Here is a 17083-nt window from a genome sequence, read left to right as displayed (position 1 = left end):
GAATTTTACATCAAACCTATGAGCACATGTTAATGGTATGTTCATTGCTCTTTTAAGCAAAAATGAAAGTCCTCGTTTATCTTCCTTATGTGTTATGCATTTTGTTATGTTAAATCAACAATCTCTTTTACAAAATATTCAAGAATCTTGCTCAAACTTCAAAACCAAACCAAACAAAAACAAAAACCAATCAAACCCCATCCAAACATACATTGGCCAAAGACTTATCAACAAATAAACATTGTACAAAACCTCCTAATTTGGATCATATTGGGTGAAGATTGGATCAAAGGAGCATGTTGACATAACTTACACTTTTGTAACATAATGTAATATATTGTAACATTAGTGTATGTGAAATGCTAAGAAAAGTAGGTGACAACGACAAAAAATACTAGTTGTAGCAGGTAATGGGCAAAATATGATGAGAAAGTGTAGGTAATGACTATAGGAACTAAGGAAACCACATAAAATCATGTATAAAAAGACTATGCTATCACCTTAACCCTTGTGTTTCTCAACTCACATTGCTATCCAAAGCTTGCTACATTCCCATGATAAGAAATGTGCACTTACTTACTAATGTCTTGAGAGATTTGTATTTAGAGTTAACAAAGCAGTAAACACTGACCTGGCGTGCCCAATGAGAAAGTGATGCCCTGAGCGAAGCTGCAAAACGAGTAGCATCGTTTTGCATATTCCCAATGTCAACAACCACACCATCATATCTGTCTTCCTGGGCTTTGAGCACTTCACATATTTCGTACAAAACAGTGTCAACATCATTAGTGGTAGCCGAAACCTCGTTTGTTGGGAATGCCATTGTGCAGTGTAAACACCACCCGCCAAAAAAATATTCAATAACTAGCGATGCAAATTGAATTTGGCTTCTGAGTACCCCTGCGAGCAGGATTGAATTTGGCTTCTTCCTATTTCCAAATCGTGTGCAAAACAGATTGAATTAAATTAGCGCCAGTGCAATAATAGTATGTGGTAGAGTTTATATATATATATAAAATCGTGGCAACAACTAGAGAAAGTTTCTGGGATTTCAGACGAATGCTTCGGCGCGGGTAACAACTAACTACCGCTACCCTTCCTTACAGCGTAAGCGTAGCAATAATGAAATTGGATACCTGAAAAACTTATCAGAAATTCGCAGAAAGGCTATTGAAACTTCTTGTTAGTGAACAAGTAAGCGCGCTAGGTACTACGTTTCAATAATAACAATAAGAAAACAGAAAAGCGCGTGACTAAATATTCGAAGGCTGAAACAGTGATAACGAAGCAGTAAGCGTTTAACCTTGCCACGCAGGTTTCGATTGCGACTCTCCGTATTTTATTGACATTCCATATATGCTACGACTATTTGTTCGCGTTGACCCTTTCTGAAAACAAATAAATACTCTATAACAAGTATTGCATGGAAACAATCGGATGTTAAACTTTGTTGGACACTCTATCCTAAGCTTCACCTAAAGTACAGTCACTTGGAGAGGAGACACTTACTAAAGCAGTAATTTCAAACAAAGAATTCACATATTATGCTAGACCACCCATAGATGGTGAGAGAGCATCATTTGATGCTTTAAGATAAAATATTTTGTTGAATTATATAAGAAATAAGTGCAATATATTATTATTTGTATGATTGCAACTTTTTTGTTATATATTAGCGAGTGTTCAATTAGCTAACACCACTTGTGGAACAAAGAGTAGGTTTCATTCACCATGGGAAAGTATGCTTAAAGTTAGGATTTCATGTTTTATGTCTAGTGAATCCAAGTATAAATTGTATTGATTTAATATTATAATACGTTGTGTTTATGGGGCCAAATGGAAATGGGCACCCTGACTGGAAGGAATCTTGAGATTCTTTGGGCATGACAAAAATAAATCATGTCACTTGAAAATTGTAGTATGGTATGTAAGATCATCTTTTCTTTGTGAGATGTTTAAGAGTTTTTATGAGATTGTAAGATGTATAAGAAAAATTATGATTGTAATTCCAATGGCGAAGAAACCAAAACAAAAGGACATGATCGATGTCGTTTAAAGGAAACACAAAGTCCTACCAAAACTCTTGAGCATGCTACAACACATCCGTTGATTATAAATATTACAAATACTCTAAACTCTACAACATTCACATCCTCTTGATCACTTCATCATCTTCATCAACTAATACCTAATGCCTGAAATCATTACAAAAGCCTGAATATATAGAAGTCTTTTGAATTTAGAGATTATATAGATGATTCTACAATCAAGACCGACTTGATCATATATTTAATATTTTTTTATTTTAACTTTATTTTGTTCCTTCTAGAATATTTTTCTATTAACAAGATTTTGTGTATATATTTTGTCTTTCTCATTTAATGGCTACATTTCATTAGTGAGAGAAATTAAATCTTTCAACAAAAAATATAAATGAGGACAACTAGGATTGAAATTTCGAGTGAAAAAATGAAAGATAGATGATGTGATGTAATGGGAAAATCTGGGGATAAAGGAAGCAACAATGAATGGTGTGGTGGAAAAAAATGGGGACAAGGAAACCTCAAATCTCTTTTAGAATATTTATTTTTATTTTTGTTAAAAAAGGTCAACGTGAACAAATAGTCGTCGTATATTGAAAGTTAATAAAATACGAAGGTCGCGAGCGGAACGAACTGGGAGAGTCCCAAGAAGCTGCGCGGTAGGGTTAAACGCTTACTGCTTCATTAATCAGTGTATCGGAATCTGAATTTGCTTTGCCTTCAGCCTTTGAATTTTTTATTGTGAGATGGTCACGCGCTTCTCTGTATTATTATTACTAAGACGTAGCAGCATAGTTGTTCATTACCAAGAAGTTTCGATAGCATACTTGTCCCTAGCGCAGCATACTACTTCATCAACAAGAAGTTTCGATAGCCCCTCTGCGAATTTACGAAGAAAGCTAATAAATCATTTGCGTGTCCGTAGAATTTTTTAAGATAAAGTTTTTCCCTATTTGTCGTTGCTTTGCATACAAGTTTTCAGTTTTCCTTTTTGGTTTGTGTAACGCTTACGTTGTAAGGAAGGGCAGCGGTAGTTGGTTGTTAACAGCGCAGAAGAATTCGTCTGAAATCCCAGAAACCTCCTCTCATTGTTGCCAATAATATATATATATACACTTCCCCCCTCTACAACATATTACTATTGCACTACTAATTTAATTTAGTCTGTTAGGAAGTAGCCAAATTCAATCTTGCTCACAGAGCTACTCAGAAGGTTAGCATCTCTTCCTGCACCACTATGGTTCCTTTTCATTTCATTGTGCTAGGTATTGAACTATTTTTTGGCAGGTCGCTGCTTACACTGCACAATGGCATTCCCAACGAACGAGGTTTCGGCTACCACTAATGATGTTGAAACAGTTTTGAACGAAATATGTGAAGTGCTCAAAGCCCATGAAGATAGATATGATGGTGTAATTGTTGACACAGAGAATATGCAGAACGATGCTTGTCGTTTTGCAGCTTCACTGAAGGCATCACTTTCTCAATGGGCACGCCAGGTCAGGGCTTACTGCTTTGTTAACTCTAAATACATATCCCTCAAGACAATAATAAATAGTACCCTCAATTCATCATACTTGTTGGGTATATAGGGAAAGAAGGTGGTGTGGATTAAAGTTCCCAAGGAACAGGCGAAACTAGTACCCGTTGCGATTGAGGTCAGTTTTTCAAAACATCGCTGCTACCATCGACGTTTTTTTCCCTCCAACCCATTTGGCTAGGCTTCAATACTGATTGGTGGATTACAGGTGGGATTTGGGTACCACCACGCAGAGCCTTCATATGTGATGTTAGTGCATTGGATCCCTCAAACTCCCCCCACCATCCCTGATAATGCTTCACATCAAGCGGGAGTTGCAGCTTTTGTATTCAACGAGGAGGGAGAGGTAAAGATGTAATCCAGTTCTTATATATTGTAGTTACTCTGCTTAATATTCTCCTCCTGTCCGTAGCAATGTAACTGTGAAGTGTGAAAAGACATTCACTATTTTGAGTGGTTGTTCGTTTGAAGAGGTTTTTTTTTCCTTACATAAATTATCGTGACAATGGCAATATAGGTTCTAGTAGTTCAAGAAAAGTGTGGCCCTTACAAAGATTCCGGGTTGTGGAAGATGCCAACAGGAAGAATTAACCAGGTATCAGGTTTAAATTTCCACATCAAACTAAATTCAAGACCCTGCAGTTTTTACATGAAATTACAAGACGATACCTAATGTACTTATCGGCAATTTGTTTCTGATAGGGGGAAGGCATTAAGGAAGGGGCCGTAAGAGAAGTTCAGGAAGAAACAGGGGTAAATGCCACTTACCTCACCTTTTTCCTCTGAATCAGGATTTTTACCTTATGTTCAATATAATTTCCGACATTTTTTTTTGATAATTTATGTATTTTCATGTACTCTTACAGATTAATACAGAATTTGTACAAGTGGTTGGGTTCAGGTAAGCAAAACTTTAATCATTAGAAAAAATTGTAACTTGTTTCATAGTTTGTACGAAGAAGGATAAGTTTGATCTAGCTCTCTAATAGTTGTGATTGAACTGCAGGGATGGTCACAATGCCCCTTTCGGAAAATCCGATCTGCTCTTCGTGTGTATGTTGAGATCTCTTTCTTCTAATATTGTTGTGCAAGATACCGAAATTTCAGTAGCCAAGGTACGTGTTTAAACATTATTTCAATATCGTTCAGTTGGATAACTTCAATATCGTTTAAGTGGGGCTTAAATTTGTTTTATTTTCAGTGGATGGCAATAGAAGAATTTGCATCTCAACCTAAAAATCAGCAAAGCAAACTCCTAAAAGATATGATCGGCGTGTGTGTTGCCAACGTCAACGGACAATGTGAAGGATTTTCAGGCATTGGGATATCGTCCAACTCGCGCAAACCCTCTGCTTTCTTCTGCACTGCCCTTAATTCTGAGTAAATTATCGGCATTTGCAAACTGAAGAACAAAGATAGAATGGATTTCAGCAATTTCATTCAATACATTCGTCCTAGTCATGTCTAGATATTCCTAGCACGCTCCGTGTAACAATGATTTCCTCGATAGAATATTATATTTAAGTTAACATGTTGGACGAGTATATCTTTTTTAATCAAGTTTTGAAATAAATACAAATTTTTCAATTATATTTGAAAAATATTTGTATTGTATATTTGACACTATGATCATTTGAAACAAAGATTTGTAACAATTTCATGTTTGAAGAATTTATATTTATGATTTCTTTTGTTTTTATGAAATGAGCTTAAGAACTATTTGTTTGTTGATTTATTTTGTTTCTACACATTAAAATTAGACTTTAGTGGACTTATACATAAATAAATGGTTGATTTTATGTAATATAAATATATTATAAATGAACTCATACATCATCTTTCTAAAATTATTTCTCATACTCTTAAATTGTATTCTTAAGATGTAAATAAAAGAGTCACCAAATATATCATTAGACGATAGTGTGTACACACACAAACTTTACTTTAAAAAAATGACATTGTACAGTTGAAATAACATGGCACTACGCACTTATGATAACTTCCACTTCATCTTTAACGACTTTCTTTCATTGCATGTGAAGCATGAAGATGCTTTTTAAAAAATAGTAGCTTTACAAAATGTTCATGCGGAGTACAACTATTCATAACTATTTAGCTAACTAGTTATCTAATGGTCATAGCCAACTATACATCTATGCAAATTTCTACTACATCTTTGTTATACCAAATTCAGACCATAGTCTTTTCTATACATATAAATGTGGCCATGCACTCTATCAAAGGCGATATTTTCTTGAAATATGTTGTCTTTATGAATGATTTTTTTATTGTTAAAATTTACCCTCGTATGATTTACTTGAAAATGTATGATGTGCATTCTTATCTATGCTGTAAAATATGACACTTGAAATTTGTGAAATATTTTTTATCTTCGCGTCTACATTTTTTTCTTGTTATTTCTACATTTATTTAGAATTCCCTTATATTTTGTATCAAAACCTATTGCTTTCATAGATATCTTTTTGCTATAGTGTATATATTGCCCTTTCTTGCATAGTCTATTTGCATCCAACTCCTAAACTCCTCCAACTGTACTATTTTCAAACTTTTTATTTTACATACTTGCTTTGATTTAGGTATCAGAAATAAATTTATTTTACTTCCCCTAATTCCTAACCAAGCTCTAGTGACTAATTAATTTTTTTTATACATAAAACTTTGATATTAGCTAGTTACAGTGTGGTGAGACTGGTTGTATTATAATACTACTTTGAAATAGAAACATGGAATCAATTTTGTTTCAATAATCTACTTATCCATTGCTAACTGCACCTTAAGGGATCAATCCTTAGTAGGATTTTTGTGTTTAAAGAATTCATACCAAATACAATCCATTCTTGTGAGAAGGTAGATTTTAAAAATTCAATAATAGATGCAACAAGACTCCAATTATCCAAAATCCATAATCTAAAGTCTATACTGTCCAGAGATAGAAAATTGTACTTTGGAATAAAAGGCTTTCATTTCCTATCATATTAATTAACTCTACTTGTGAGTTAAAAGTTTATTTTTAGGCATGCAGTGAGGTATGTTTTAGGCACGTAGAAGTTTTTTATTCAAGAGAACCAATGGCTTCAATAAATAGATAACAATCACAAAATTATAGAATAAAATTATACACAACAAAGAATAAGCTGGCTACATAATAACTCCAAATCAAAACTCCTTGGTCTAACTGTTTTTTATTCCTTCTTTGGTGTTTCCTTACATAGTTGGTGCCTTCAGGTGGGGCTTGAATCCTTTTTCTTTATAGGATGGTATTTTGTGCATCAGTATCTTGCGCATTGAGTTTGTGGCTTGGGTTGGTACGACGTTTGGATAATCTTCTATTTCTCTACTTTTGCTAACCTAACTGTGGTTGTTTTTACCTTGGCGATAATTTGGAAGGCTAACTTGATCGAGGATTCTTTCAAGGTGGATCTTCTTAGGGGACTTGTTGTGCTCATTGATGTTGAAGAACCTATTGAGGTTGCTCTTAATATGGCATTGGTCTGTATGATGTAGTTTACTCCTAGTTATAATGAGTTGGACCATTTGGTGGATAGCAAGGTTCTTATTGCTCGGTGGACCCTCTTGATGCTCCTACCAGATTTTCTACTCTGTGTTGTTGCAAATTCACTATGGTGGTATTTTGTGCTTCTATTGCTTCTAGTTATTTGAGTACTTGCCATATTCAGTTACTTGTGGGCATGTTGTGTTCCCTTGGTTCTGATGACATTGGACCTATCAAGGTGCTCCAGGATGTCGTTGCTATAGTGATTTCTATTGTAAAAGGTTGAGGGATGCCTTTGAAAACCCTATGAGTGTTTTTGTGCTAGTCCATTTCTTGGGTATAATTTTTTGTGTTTTTTTGGAATGGCTAGATACTTTTTCTACCATAAAGCTTTTGGGTTTCTTTAGATCTATGTGGCTTGTGTTCACATGGTTTTTTGGCACCTTTAGTACTTTGTGATTTCTGTCCTTGCTAGAAATAATTTTTGGTCAAGGTGGTCCTATAGGTAAATGGTTGCGGGGTGACTTTCAAAATACACCATTTGATGTTTGTTCTCTTGACTGCTAATAAATATCATTAATTAGTGTTTTAAATATTTTTAAATAGAAATTTACATCTTAATTTTATAAAATATCTTTTTTACATGAAAATATTTTAATAATTTTTTGACAAACATAAACTAAGAATAAATAATAAAGGATCATAAATTGCATGCATTAATATTATCTAGAACTAACCTCAATAAATATATTAATGAAGTAATTGACATCCATTATATCTTTGTTTTTCAATTTTCACATGATTAAATTTTATAATCAATAATCTATTATAAATACTAAATAAATATATTATCGTACTTAATAATATACAAATAATTTAAATAAAATGTTATGAAGTTTCATTTTGTTTGGTAAAGAATAATGCTTTTAGATTTGTTATTGTTGATTCTATTTGAATATGTAATCATATATTAATAGAATCTTTACTAACTCAATGTTGAGATACAAAATTTAAATACGTATAAATAACAATGTTGACTTTATTTGTATTATAATAAATGTTGTTATTTATAAACCATCAAGTCTAAACTTAGAACGATGAAATGTTGTTTTAAAATGTTTTATATGCTTCCATGCATTAAACATTAGTGTCAATTTTTGTAAAATGGGAGGAGCAAAGACATGTATATTGTCTTGCACAAAAACTTATTAATTATCTTGTGTTATGTGAAAGTTCTAATAGTAAACAAAATTTAGTCAATAAAAATATCAATAAATACTATTAATTGATTTCTTAAATATTGTTTATGAAAAATTTACATCCTCAATTTATCAAAGATGAATATTCATTTTCAAAAACTATTATTATTTTTATATAAATTTTTTAATCAATACAAGTAAAGTAAAAATTAATCCCTAAATATTCTAAATACAAAACCAATTGACTTAAACGACTAGGACTAATAATATCTAGCCCTGATTACAGTGGATGTAATAAGTTGCTGACATCCATTCTGTCTATGTTTTCAAATTTGCAAAGTCCGATTATTGAGAATCAACGACACCGCAATAAAAAGCAGAGGGTTTGCGTGAGTTAGACGATATCCTAATGCTCGAAAATCATTTACATCGTCCCTCCATGTTGGCAACACACATGCCGATTATATCTTTTAGAAGTCTGCTTTGTTGGTTTTTAGGTTGAGATGCAAATTCTTCCATCGCCATCCATTGAAAAACAAAAACAAAAAATTGCTTGAACCCAAATTAAATTCCAATTTAGCGACATAGAATTACCACCATATGCTTAAACATGTACCTTGGCTGCTGAAATTTTTGTATCTTGCACAACAATGTTAGAAGAAACAGATCTCAACATGCACACGAAGAGCAGATCAGATTTTTTGAAAGGGGCATTATGACCATCCCTGCAATTTATGCACCCACAACTATTAGAGAGCTAAAAATTACTATTTCAACCTTATCCTTCTTCGTACCAACCATGAAACAAGTTACAACTTTCTGTAATGAAAGTTTTTCTTACCTAAACCCAACCACTTGGACAAATTCTGTATCAATCTATAAAAGCGCATGAATATTCTTCAAATTATCAAAAAAAGTTGAAAATTATATTGAACAGAAGGTAAAAATCCTGATTCAGAGGAAAATGGTTAGCTAGGTGACATTTACCTGTTTCTTCCTGAACTTCTCGTATGACCCCTTCCTTAATGCCTTCCCCTTATCAGAAATAAATAGTCGATAATTGCATTAGTGGGCGTTCATGAAAAAGGGCATTGCCATAAATTTAGTTTGATGAGGATATTTAAACCTGATACCTAGTTAATCCTTCCTATTTGCATCTTCCACAACCCGAAATCTTTGTAAGGGCCACACTTTTCTTGAACTACTAGAACCTATATTGCCATTGTCACGATAATTTATGTATCAGATTTTTCACTTCAAACCACTAACCCACAACCACTATTAAAATAAAATTTATGGGTAATCATTATAGTAACTTTACATTTTCCCAGTTATGTAAGAAAAGAAAATCCTCTTAACACGAACAACCACTCAAAATAGTGAATGTCTTTTCACACTTGACAGTTACATTGCTATGGATAGGAGGAGAATATTAAGCAGAGTAACTACAATATATAAGAATTGGATTATGTTTTTACCTCTCCCTCCTTGTTGAATACAAAAGCTGTGATTCCCACTTGATGAGAAGCATTATCAGGGATGGTAGGAGGAGTTTGAGGGATCCAATTCACTAACATCACATATGAAGGCTCTGCATGGTGGTACCAAAATCCCACCTGCAATTCACCAAACACTATTGAAGCATAAAAAAATGGCTTGGAGTGTAAAACATTAATAGTTGTAGCAAAGTTTTGGAAAACTAACCTCAATCGCAACATGGACTAGTTTCACCTGTTCCTTGGGCACTTTAATCCAGATCGCTTTCTTGCCCTATACGCGCATCTATCCAACAAGTATGAATTGAAGGTACTATTTATTACTAAGGGATTTGTATTTTAGAGTTAACATAGTGGGAATCATTGACCTGGTGTGCCCATTGAGAAAGTGATGCCTTGAGTGAAGCTGCAAAACGAGAAGCATCCTTTTGCATATTCTCTATATCAACAATGACACCATTATATCTGTCTTCGTGGGCTTTGAGAACATCACATATTTTGCTCAAAATTGTTTCAGCATCATTGATAACATCATTAGTGTAAGCGACTAAGCAGTGACTTGTCAACCTTTTGAATACAACTATGAGCAAGATTGGATTTGCAAATGCAAAATGAATTGATATGACTACAATAATAATTTGTGGTATAGAGAGGACATATATATATATATATATATATATATATATATATATATATATATATATATATATATATATATATATATATATATATATATATATATATATATATATATATATGTATATATATAAAGTGGCAACTGAAGTTTCTTGGATTTGAGAGGAATTCTTTGGGGATGGTAACAACCAACTACCACTACCTTTTGTCAGAAAAATGAAATAGGAAAACTTGAAACTTGTGGGCAAAGAAATGGATAAAAAGGAAAAACTTATGAACAATTGTGATACAGGGAAGCGCATGAACATCGTGAAGGTAAAGAAAGCTCAAATAAGGAAATACACTGATTAACGTACTAGTAAGCATTTAACATTCTTGTGCAGGTTCGTTCTCCTTGTGTCCTCCTTGCCACAGTTTATTGACTTTCATATACGACGATTATTTGTTGAAATTGACCTTTTTTAAAAGTAAATAAATATTTTGAGAGAGGTTTGAGGTTTTCTTATCCTCATTTTCTTACATCTTGTTACATCGTCTATTGTTCAAGCCATTCATCCGACTCAAAATTTCAATACTAGTCATTCTCATCTTCCTATATAATTCACTTGACTATGTCTACCTTCTATGCTTAGACTTCAAGCTTAACAATGACAATGATGAAAAAAAAGGTATGTAAAATATTAAGCAATCAATCTTAATTAACGGTTTCAAATTAGTTAGAACTTGACTAGCTGAAATTGAGAGAATGATAACTCAATGATGAGCGAATAGTACCAAACCGGTACTGAGAGGGGGGGGATGAATCAGTACAGAAAAAAATACAGTCCTAAACCGGTTTAACCGTAGACACTTCAAATGACTGGCAGACAACGACACCGGTTTGAAACAGAGTGCAACTGGTAAAGCTAAGAATGTTTGAGACAAGCATTAATTGGTTACTCACTTAGCTTTTCACTCAACTCGAGACTACACTACCATTTCACCCTTATGCATAAACAGGTAATCTATCATCAGATCATAATAACAGCTAGTTCAACATGTTTTATTGATAGGCATAAAACACAGAACCATCATATGCTTGACAGACAATAGCAAAGCATCACAAGATAAAAGCATCACACACGACACACATATTTTTCACGTGGAAACCCAACTGGGAAAAACCACGGTGGGGATGAATACCCACAAACTATTTTTGAACTCTTTGGAAGTCCGCTCTGTTAGGATCCTTGTCTGGTTAGAGACATTACAATAGGTTCTGCTAGGAACCGATCCTGTTAGAGATCACCCAGTCAAGGGATGGCTACAATACTCGATTAAGGGTTAAACCCTGTTAAAGGTTACCTTGTTAGAGGATTTAAAGAACTCAATAGCTAAAGGATTTCGAACTCGGTAGCTTTGAATTACCCTGTTAAAGGATTTTCAACAAGCCGGTTAAGGCTACCCTGTTAAGGGATTTTCCAACTGTTGAGGTGGTTAGACATCAACAGGTATTACAATGATCTGGTAACAACACTCAATATCAATGCAGATCCACTTAAGCTCCTCTTCACCTTCTGCACTTACACTCTGTAGGTATCACTTCTCTCCTTTTGGTTTGGCAAGAATTACGTATCCCTTCTCTTGGATACACACACACACAACTTTTGCCAACAAATTTAGAGCAAGACACAACATTGACCTCATAGGAAAATAGATAGGTCAGTAGCATAAACCCTAAACCCTAAACCTGTTAGGTTAAGGAATTCAAACGGTTCAATCCTGACCGTTGAGCACAGTGCTTTAAATGCGACAGTCTTGATCCAATCTCAAGACATTCTCCATCGTCCATTTCCACCGATTTTATGGCGGCTGATAACCCATCACACGTTATCACTGTTTAACAGACTTCGCACATTCCTGAGGTAGATAGAAACAATCTCCCTCATGCAAGATCCTTCACGCACACAGGATTATGTGGCAACACGATCTGTTCTTCTTTACAATGCTAACTCATCACACAATATCACCAGTTGAGCCACATAGGCTTGAAGCACATCAACCAGAAACCCTGAAGTTGAGACTACCAACCAGTAGTCATACAACACTTCCATGTGCCGGTTGCCATAATTGTATGCCGATTCACCTTGAACAAACACACCATTTCACTTTGGCACAAATGTCGGTTCACAGTGTTATACCAGTTCTCACATCTGCCAATTCACACCTCTTGAACATATTGACATCAATGACAACATACAATGTCATGATGTCCACATACCGGTTCACATAATGCCAACAATCTCCCCCTTTGGCATTGATGACAATATACAAAGATATCTCTCCACTTCACATCTTCTCCCCCAATTTCTGCAGATATCTTCTCCGCTTCACATCTTCTACCCCTTTGACAACAATGTCAAAGTGGAGGCACAAGCTTCCCTGTTCCATTATGCCGCTCCCCCTGAGGAGTAGCGTCCTTCAACACATCAATCCTAAAGAAAAATTTGTCTATGCAATACATGACTGGTGTGGAGCATATACCTTTAGTTCACCTCCTGAAGGGGTAGTACCCCTAATTCACCTCTTAAGTATATAAATGTATTCTTTGGGAGAGGCTCAGTGAATATGTCTGCTAACTGCTCCTTACTGGAAACATGCTCCAGTGCAATCTCTTTATTCTGAACCTTTTCCCTCAAGAACTGATACTTAAGCTCAAAGTGCTTGGTTCTAGAATGTAAAACCGGATTCTTGGAGATATTAATTGCACTAGTATTGTCACAAAATATACTTACCAGTTCAGACACTGGAACTTTGAAGCCATTCAATACATGCTTCATCCAAATTGTTTGAGTGCAATTCATGAAAGCTGCAACATACTCTGCTTCCGCTGTAGACTGAGAGATACAACTCTGCTTTTTACTCATCCATGAGACCAGTCTACCACCGAGGAAGAATGCACACCCAGTTGTGCTCTTCCGATCATCTACATTACCAGCCCAATCAACATCTATGAACACTTTCAGGTTAAAATCATTATTGTATAGATACCATAACCCATAGTCAATAGTTCCTTTCAGATACCTAAGAATCCGCTTGACTGCAACCAAGTGAGATTCTCTTGGACTTTTTTGGAACCTTGCAGTAATGCCAACTGCATGTGCAATATCCAGTTGGCTATGCACTACATAATGCATCTTACCAATCATTGATCGGTATTCCTTCTTATCAACCAATACAGAGTCATCCTCTTTGGATAGTTTACAACCGGTCACCATCGGTGTACCAACCGGTTTGCTATCTTCCATGCCAAAGGTCTTCAACACCTCTTTGACATACTTGGACTGAGTGATAAAGATTCCATCTTTCCTTTGCTGGATCTGTAGTCCAATGAAGAACTTAATCTCCCCTATGAGTGACATCTCAAACTCTTTCTTCATCTCATATGCAAATTCATGTCTCATCTTGTCATCTCCACCAAAGATAATGTCATCAACAAATACCTCACAGATCAGGATCTGATCTCCTTCAGACTTCAAGTAGATATTGCCATCTTCACTTGTTCTCTCAAATCCAATCTTCACAAGATGGGAATGCAGGTGTTCATACCATGCTCTAGGTGCTTGCTTTAGACCATATAAGGCTTTATGTAGCCTACACACCATGTCACTATCTTCAGATAGGGCAAATCCATCTGGTTGCTCTATATACACCTCCTCATCAAGTACACCATTTAGGAATGCAGATTTTACATCCATTTGATATACTTTGAAGCCTTTAAAAGATGCATATGCAAGAAGCATACGAACTCCTTCCAATCTAGCTACAGGAGCAAAGGTTTCTCCATAGTCTTCTCCTTACTCTTGGGCATATCCTTTGCACACTAGTTTGGCTTTGTTTCTAATCACTGTGCCATCCTCATTCAGCTTATTTCTGAAGACCCATTTGGTACCAATGACATTTTTGTGCTCTGGTCTGGGTACCAAGGACCATGTACCATTTTTCTCTATCTGGTCAAGTTCCTCTTCCATTGCCTTGATCTAGTCTTCATCCTTATGTGCCTCTTTAAATGTTTTAGGCTCGAATTTAGAGATCATACATGAGTTTTCTTTGTCTTTTCTTCTTGTAAGGATTCTTGCATCCTTATCTCCTATGATCTGCTTAGGATCATGACTCAGCTTGACATACCGAGGAATGGTCTTGATAGATTCCTCTTGCTTTTCTTCTTCTTCCTCATCTCCATCAGTATTAGTCTCTACATCTGCCGGTGTAGGAACACTGTTACTGGTACTCGGTTGACTGACAACTGGTTCCCAGAAGGTTGCAACCGGCTCGTTTACCGCTTGCTCACTGTCGATTTCCTCAGTTTTCTTAGAGGTTTCATCAACTCTTACATTGATGCTTTTCATAATTCTCCGAATCCTATTGTTGAAACACTTGAGAGCTTTTCTCTTGGTGGAATATCCTAGGAATATTCCCTCATCACATTTCGCATCAAATTTTCTCTGGTGTTCACTCCTCTTGATGTAACATTTGCTACCAAACACTCTAAAGTAGCTAACCACAGGTGTCTTATTGGTCCAATACTCACAAGGAGTTTTATCCTTACCTTTCTTGATGAGTACCCGGTTCATTGTGTAGACTGCAGTGCTCATCGCTTCTCTCCAAAAGGTGTGAGCTACCTTCCTTGAATCCACATGGTTCTAGCTGCTTCAACCACAGTCCGGTTATTCCTCTCTGCTAGGCCATTCTACTATGGAGTCCGGGGGGCAGACAATTGCCTCTTGATGCCATGTTTTTCACAGTACTTGTTGAATTCACCGGAAGTGAATTCCCCTCCTTGATCAGTTCTCAGGCACTTGATCCTTTTACCGCTTTCCTTCTCCACTAATACTCTGAAAGCTTTGAACTTTACAAAAGCTTCAGATTTGTCTTTCAAGAATGTGACCCACATCATTCTTGAGCAGTCATCAGTGAGAATCATGAAGTACCTATCACCCTGCACACTCCTGGTTTTCATAGGACCACACAAATCAGTATGCACAAGATCAAGCAAATTGTCAGCAGTGAAAGATTTACCTTTAAATGTTGAGGAAGATATTTTCCCCAATTGACACTCTCTGCACAAGGTATTATCCAGTTTGCTTAGCACCGGCAACCCTCTAACTGCCTTGATCTTACTAGCCTTCACAATGTTATCAAAGTTTACATGGTAGAGTCTCCTATGCCATATCCAGCTATCATCAAATTTGGCTATAAGACATGTACTTATATTTGCATTCAGATGAAATAGGTTACCTTTGGTCTGCATGCCGGTGGCCACCAATTCACCATTCTTTCCTTTGACTCTGCAAACTCCATTCTTGAATTCCATAGTGAGGCCACTGTCATTCAGCTGGGCAACACTAAGAAGGTTGTGTCTAAGACCATCAACCCAATACACATTGTCAGTACTACTCTTTCCATTCAGAGAGATGGACTCTCTGCCTTTGACCATGCATGGTGCATCATTTCCAAAGTGAACCACACCACCATCATACTCTTCCAAGGATAGAAACTTGCTCCGGTCACCATTCATATGGTGAGAACAACCACTATCAATGATCCACTCATTGGAATTATCAAACAAGGAGACAAGAGCCTTCTTGTTTGACACATCTTCTTTGACAGCAACAAACACAATATCTTCATTTTCTTCATCCTTTGATTCTTCATCCATAACACCTTCATCAACTGCCACAAAAAAGTTTCTTCGGTTTCCTCCTTTGAATTTCTTGAACCTTTTCGCTTTGTCCTTGTTGTCGCCATTAGGACAGTTTACAACAATATGTCCTATCCGGTTGCAAGAAAAGCATTTCAAAGGTAGCTTACCTCTGTATTTGCCAGTTCCTTTAGGAAGTTTCCTGGCAAGGAGAGCTTCAAATGCCATCAAAATCTCCTCATCATCCATTTCTCTGCTCTGTCTTGGTTCACCACTAGTGCTAGCTTCTTTTCCTTTTCTGGATGGTATAGCAGAAGCTTTAAAAGCTGATTCATTCTTTTGAACACTACCATCAAAACTATTTAGCTCATAGGCTGTCAACTTTGCTATGATGGAGTCCAGGGATACCTTGGTCTTGTCTATTGATCTCAACTCCTGAATAACAACCCTTATTACATAGATCGGCAATAGGGATCTCAGGACTTTGCTTACCACAGTGGAATCTTCTATTTTACCACCCGCATTCTTGATATCTCCAACAATGGTTTTGATTCTTATTCCATACTATTGAATGGTCTCACCTTCAACCATCCGCATATCTTCAAACTTCCTTCTCAGGCTTTCTTCCTTAGCCTATTTTACATGCTCATCACCACCATAGATATTTTCAAGAGTATCCCATACCTCTTTGGGATTTACCTTATCCTGAAGATCAATAAACTCAATGTCAGATAAACTACTATTTAGGGCTTCCATGACTTTCCCATTCTCCTACATCTCTCTCTTTTGGTCATCGGTGAGAGTACCGGTAGGGGCAACATAGGCATTCTCAACATAGCTCCAGTGTTGAGCACCCATGCTTCTGATGTATATCTTCATCCTGTCTTTCCATATACTAAAATTTCCCTTGTTAAACTTTGGACCTTCCCTCTTCATCATTTGACTGGGATCTTTACCTCAAGCCGTTAAGCTTATA

At 35.9% G+C, this 17083-nt stretch overlaps 1 protein-coding gene and 1 long non-coding RNA gene across 2 annotated transcripts; both read left to right on the top strand.

Moving 5' to 3' along the window:
- Window positions 1–3181: 3181 nt before the first annotated feature.
- LOC131866474 (uncharacterized) lies at window positions 3182–4341 on the top strand. The gene is made up of 3 exons (XR_009365082.1): window positions 3182–3255; window positions 3330–4177; window positions 4285–4341. It is a non-coding gene; the product is annotated as an uncharacterized LOC131866474 (long non-coding RNA).
- Window positions 4342–4424: 83 nt separating this feature from the next.
- LOC131866471 (nudix hydrolase 2-like) lies at window positions 4425–5220 on the top strand. Its single transcript, XM_059215464.1, has 3 exons — window positions 4425–4483; window positions 4589–4697; window positions 4784–5220. The coding sequence occupies exons 1-3, from the start codon at window positions 4425–4427 to the stop codon at window positions 4964–4966; spliced, it is 351 nt and encodes a 116-aa protein (XP_059071447.1). The 3' UTR covers window positions 4967–5220.
- The last annotated feature ends 11863 nt before the right edge of the window (window positions 5221–17083 follow it).

This window comes from Cryptomeria japonica, unplaced genomic scaffold (assembly GCF_030272615.1).
Source record: "Cryptomeria japonica unplaced genomic scaffold, Sugi_1.0 HiC_scaffold_146, whole genome shotgun sequence".
Taxonomy (NCBI): Eukaryota; Viridiplantae; Streptophyta; class Pinopsida; order Cupressales; family Cupressaceae; genus Cryptomeria; species Cryptomeria japonica.
Note: the sequence above shows the minus strand (reverse complement) of the source record. Positions and strands in the feature narration are given on the sequence as shown.

What these genes read in the sequence shown, in the direction of transcription:
- LOC131866471 (XM_059215464.1), top strand. Translation starts at nt 4,425, where the DNA reads ATGTATTTTCATGTACTCTTACAGATTAATACAGAATTTGTACAAGTG. An exon ending in GTACAAGTGGTTGGGTTCAG is followed by an intron (nt 4,484 to 4,588) that starts GTAAGCAAAACT and finishes ATTGAACTGCAG; the next exon opens with GGATGGTCACAATGCCCCTT. An exon ending in CCGAAATTTCAGTAGCCAAG is followed by an intron (nt 4,698 to 4,783) that starts GTACGTGTTTAA and finishes TTTTATTTTCAG; the next exon opens with TGGATGGCAATAGAAGAATT.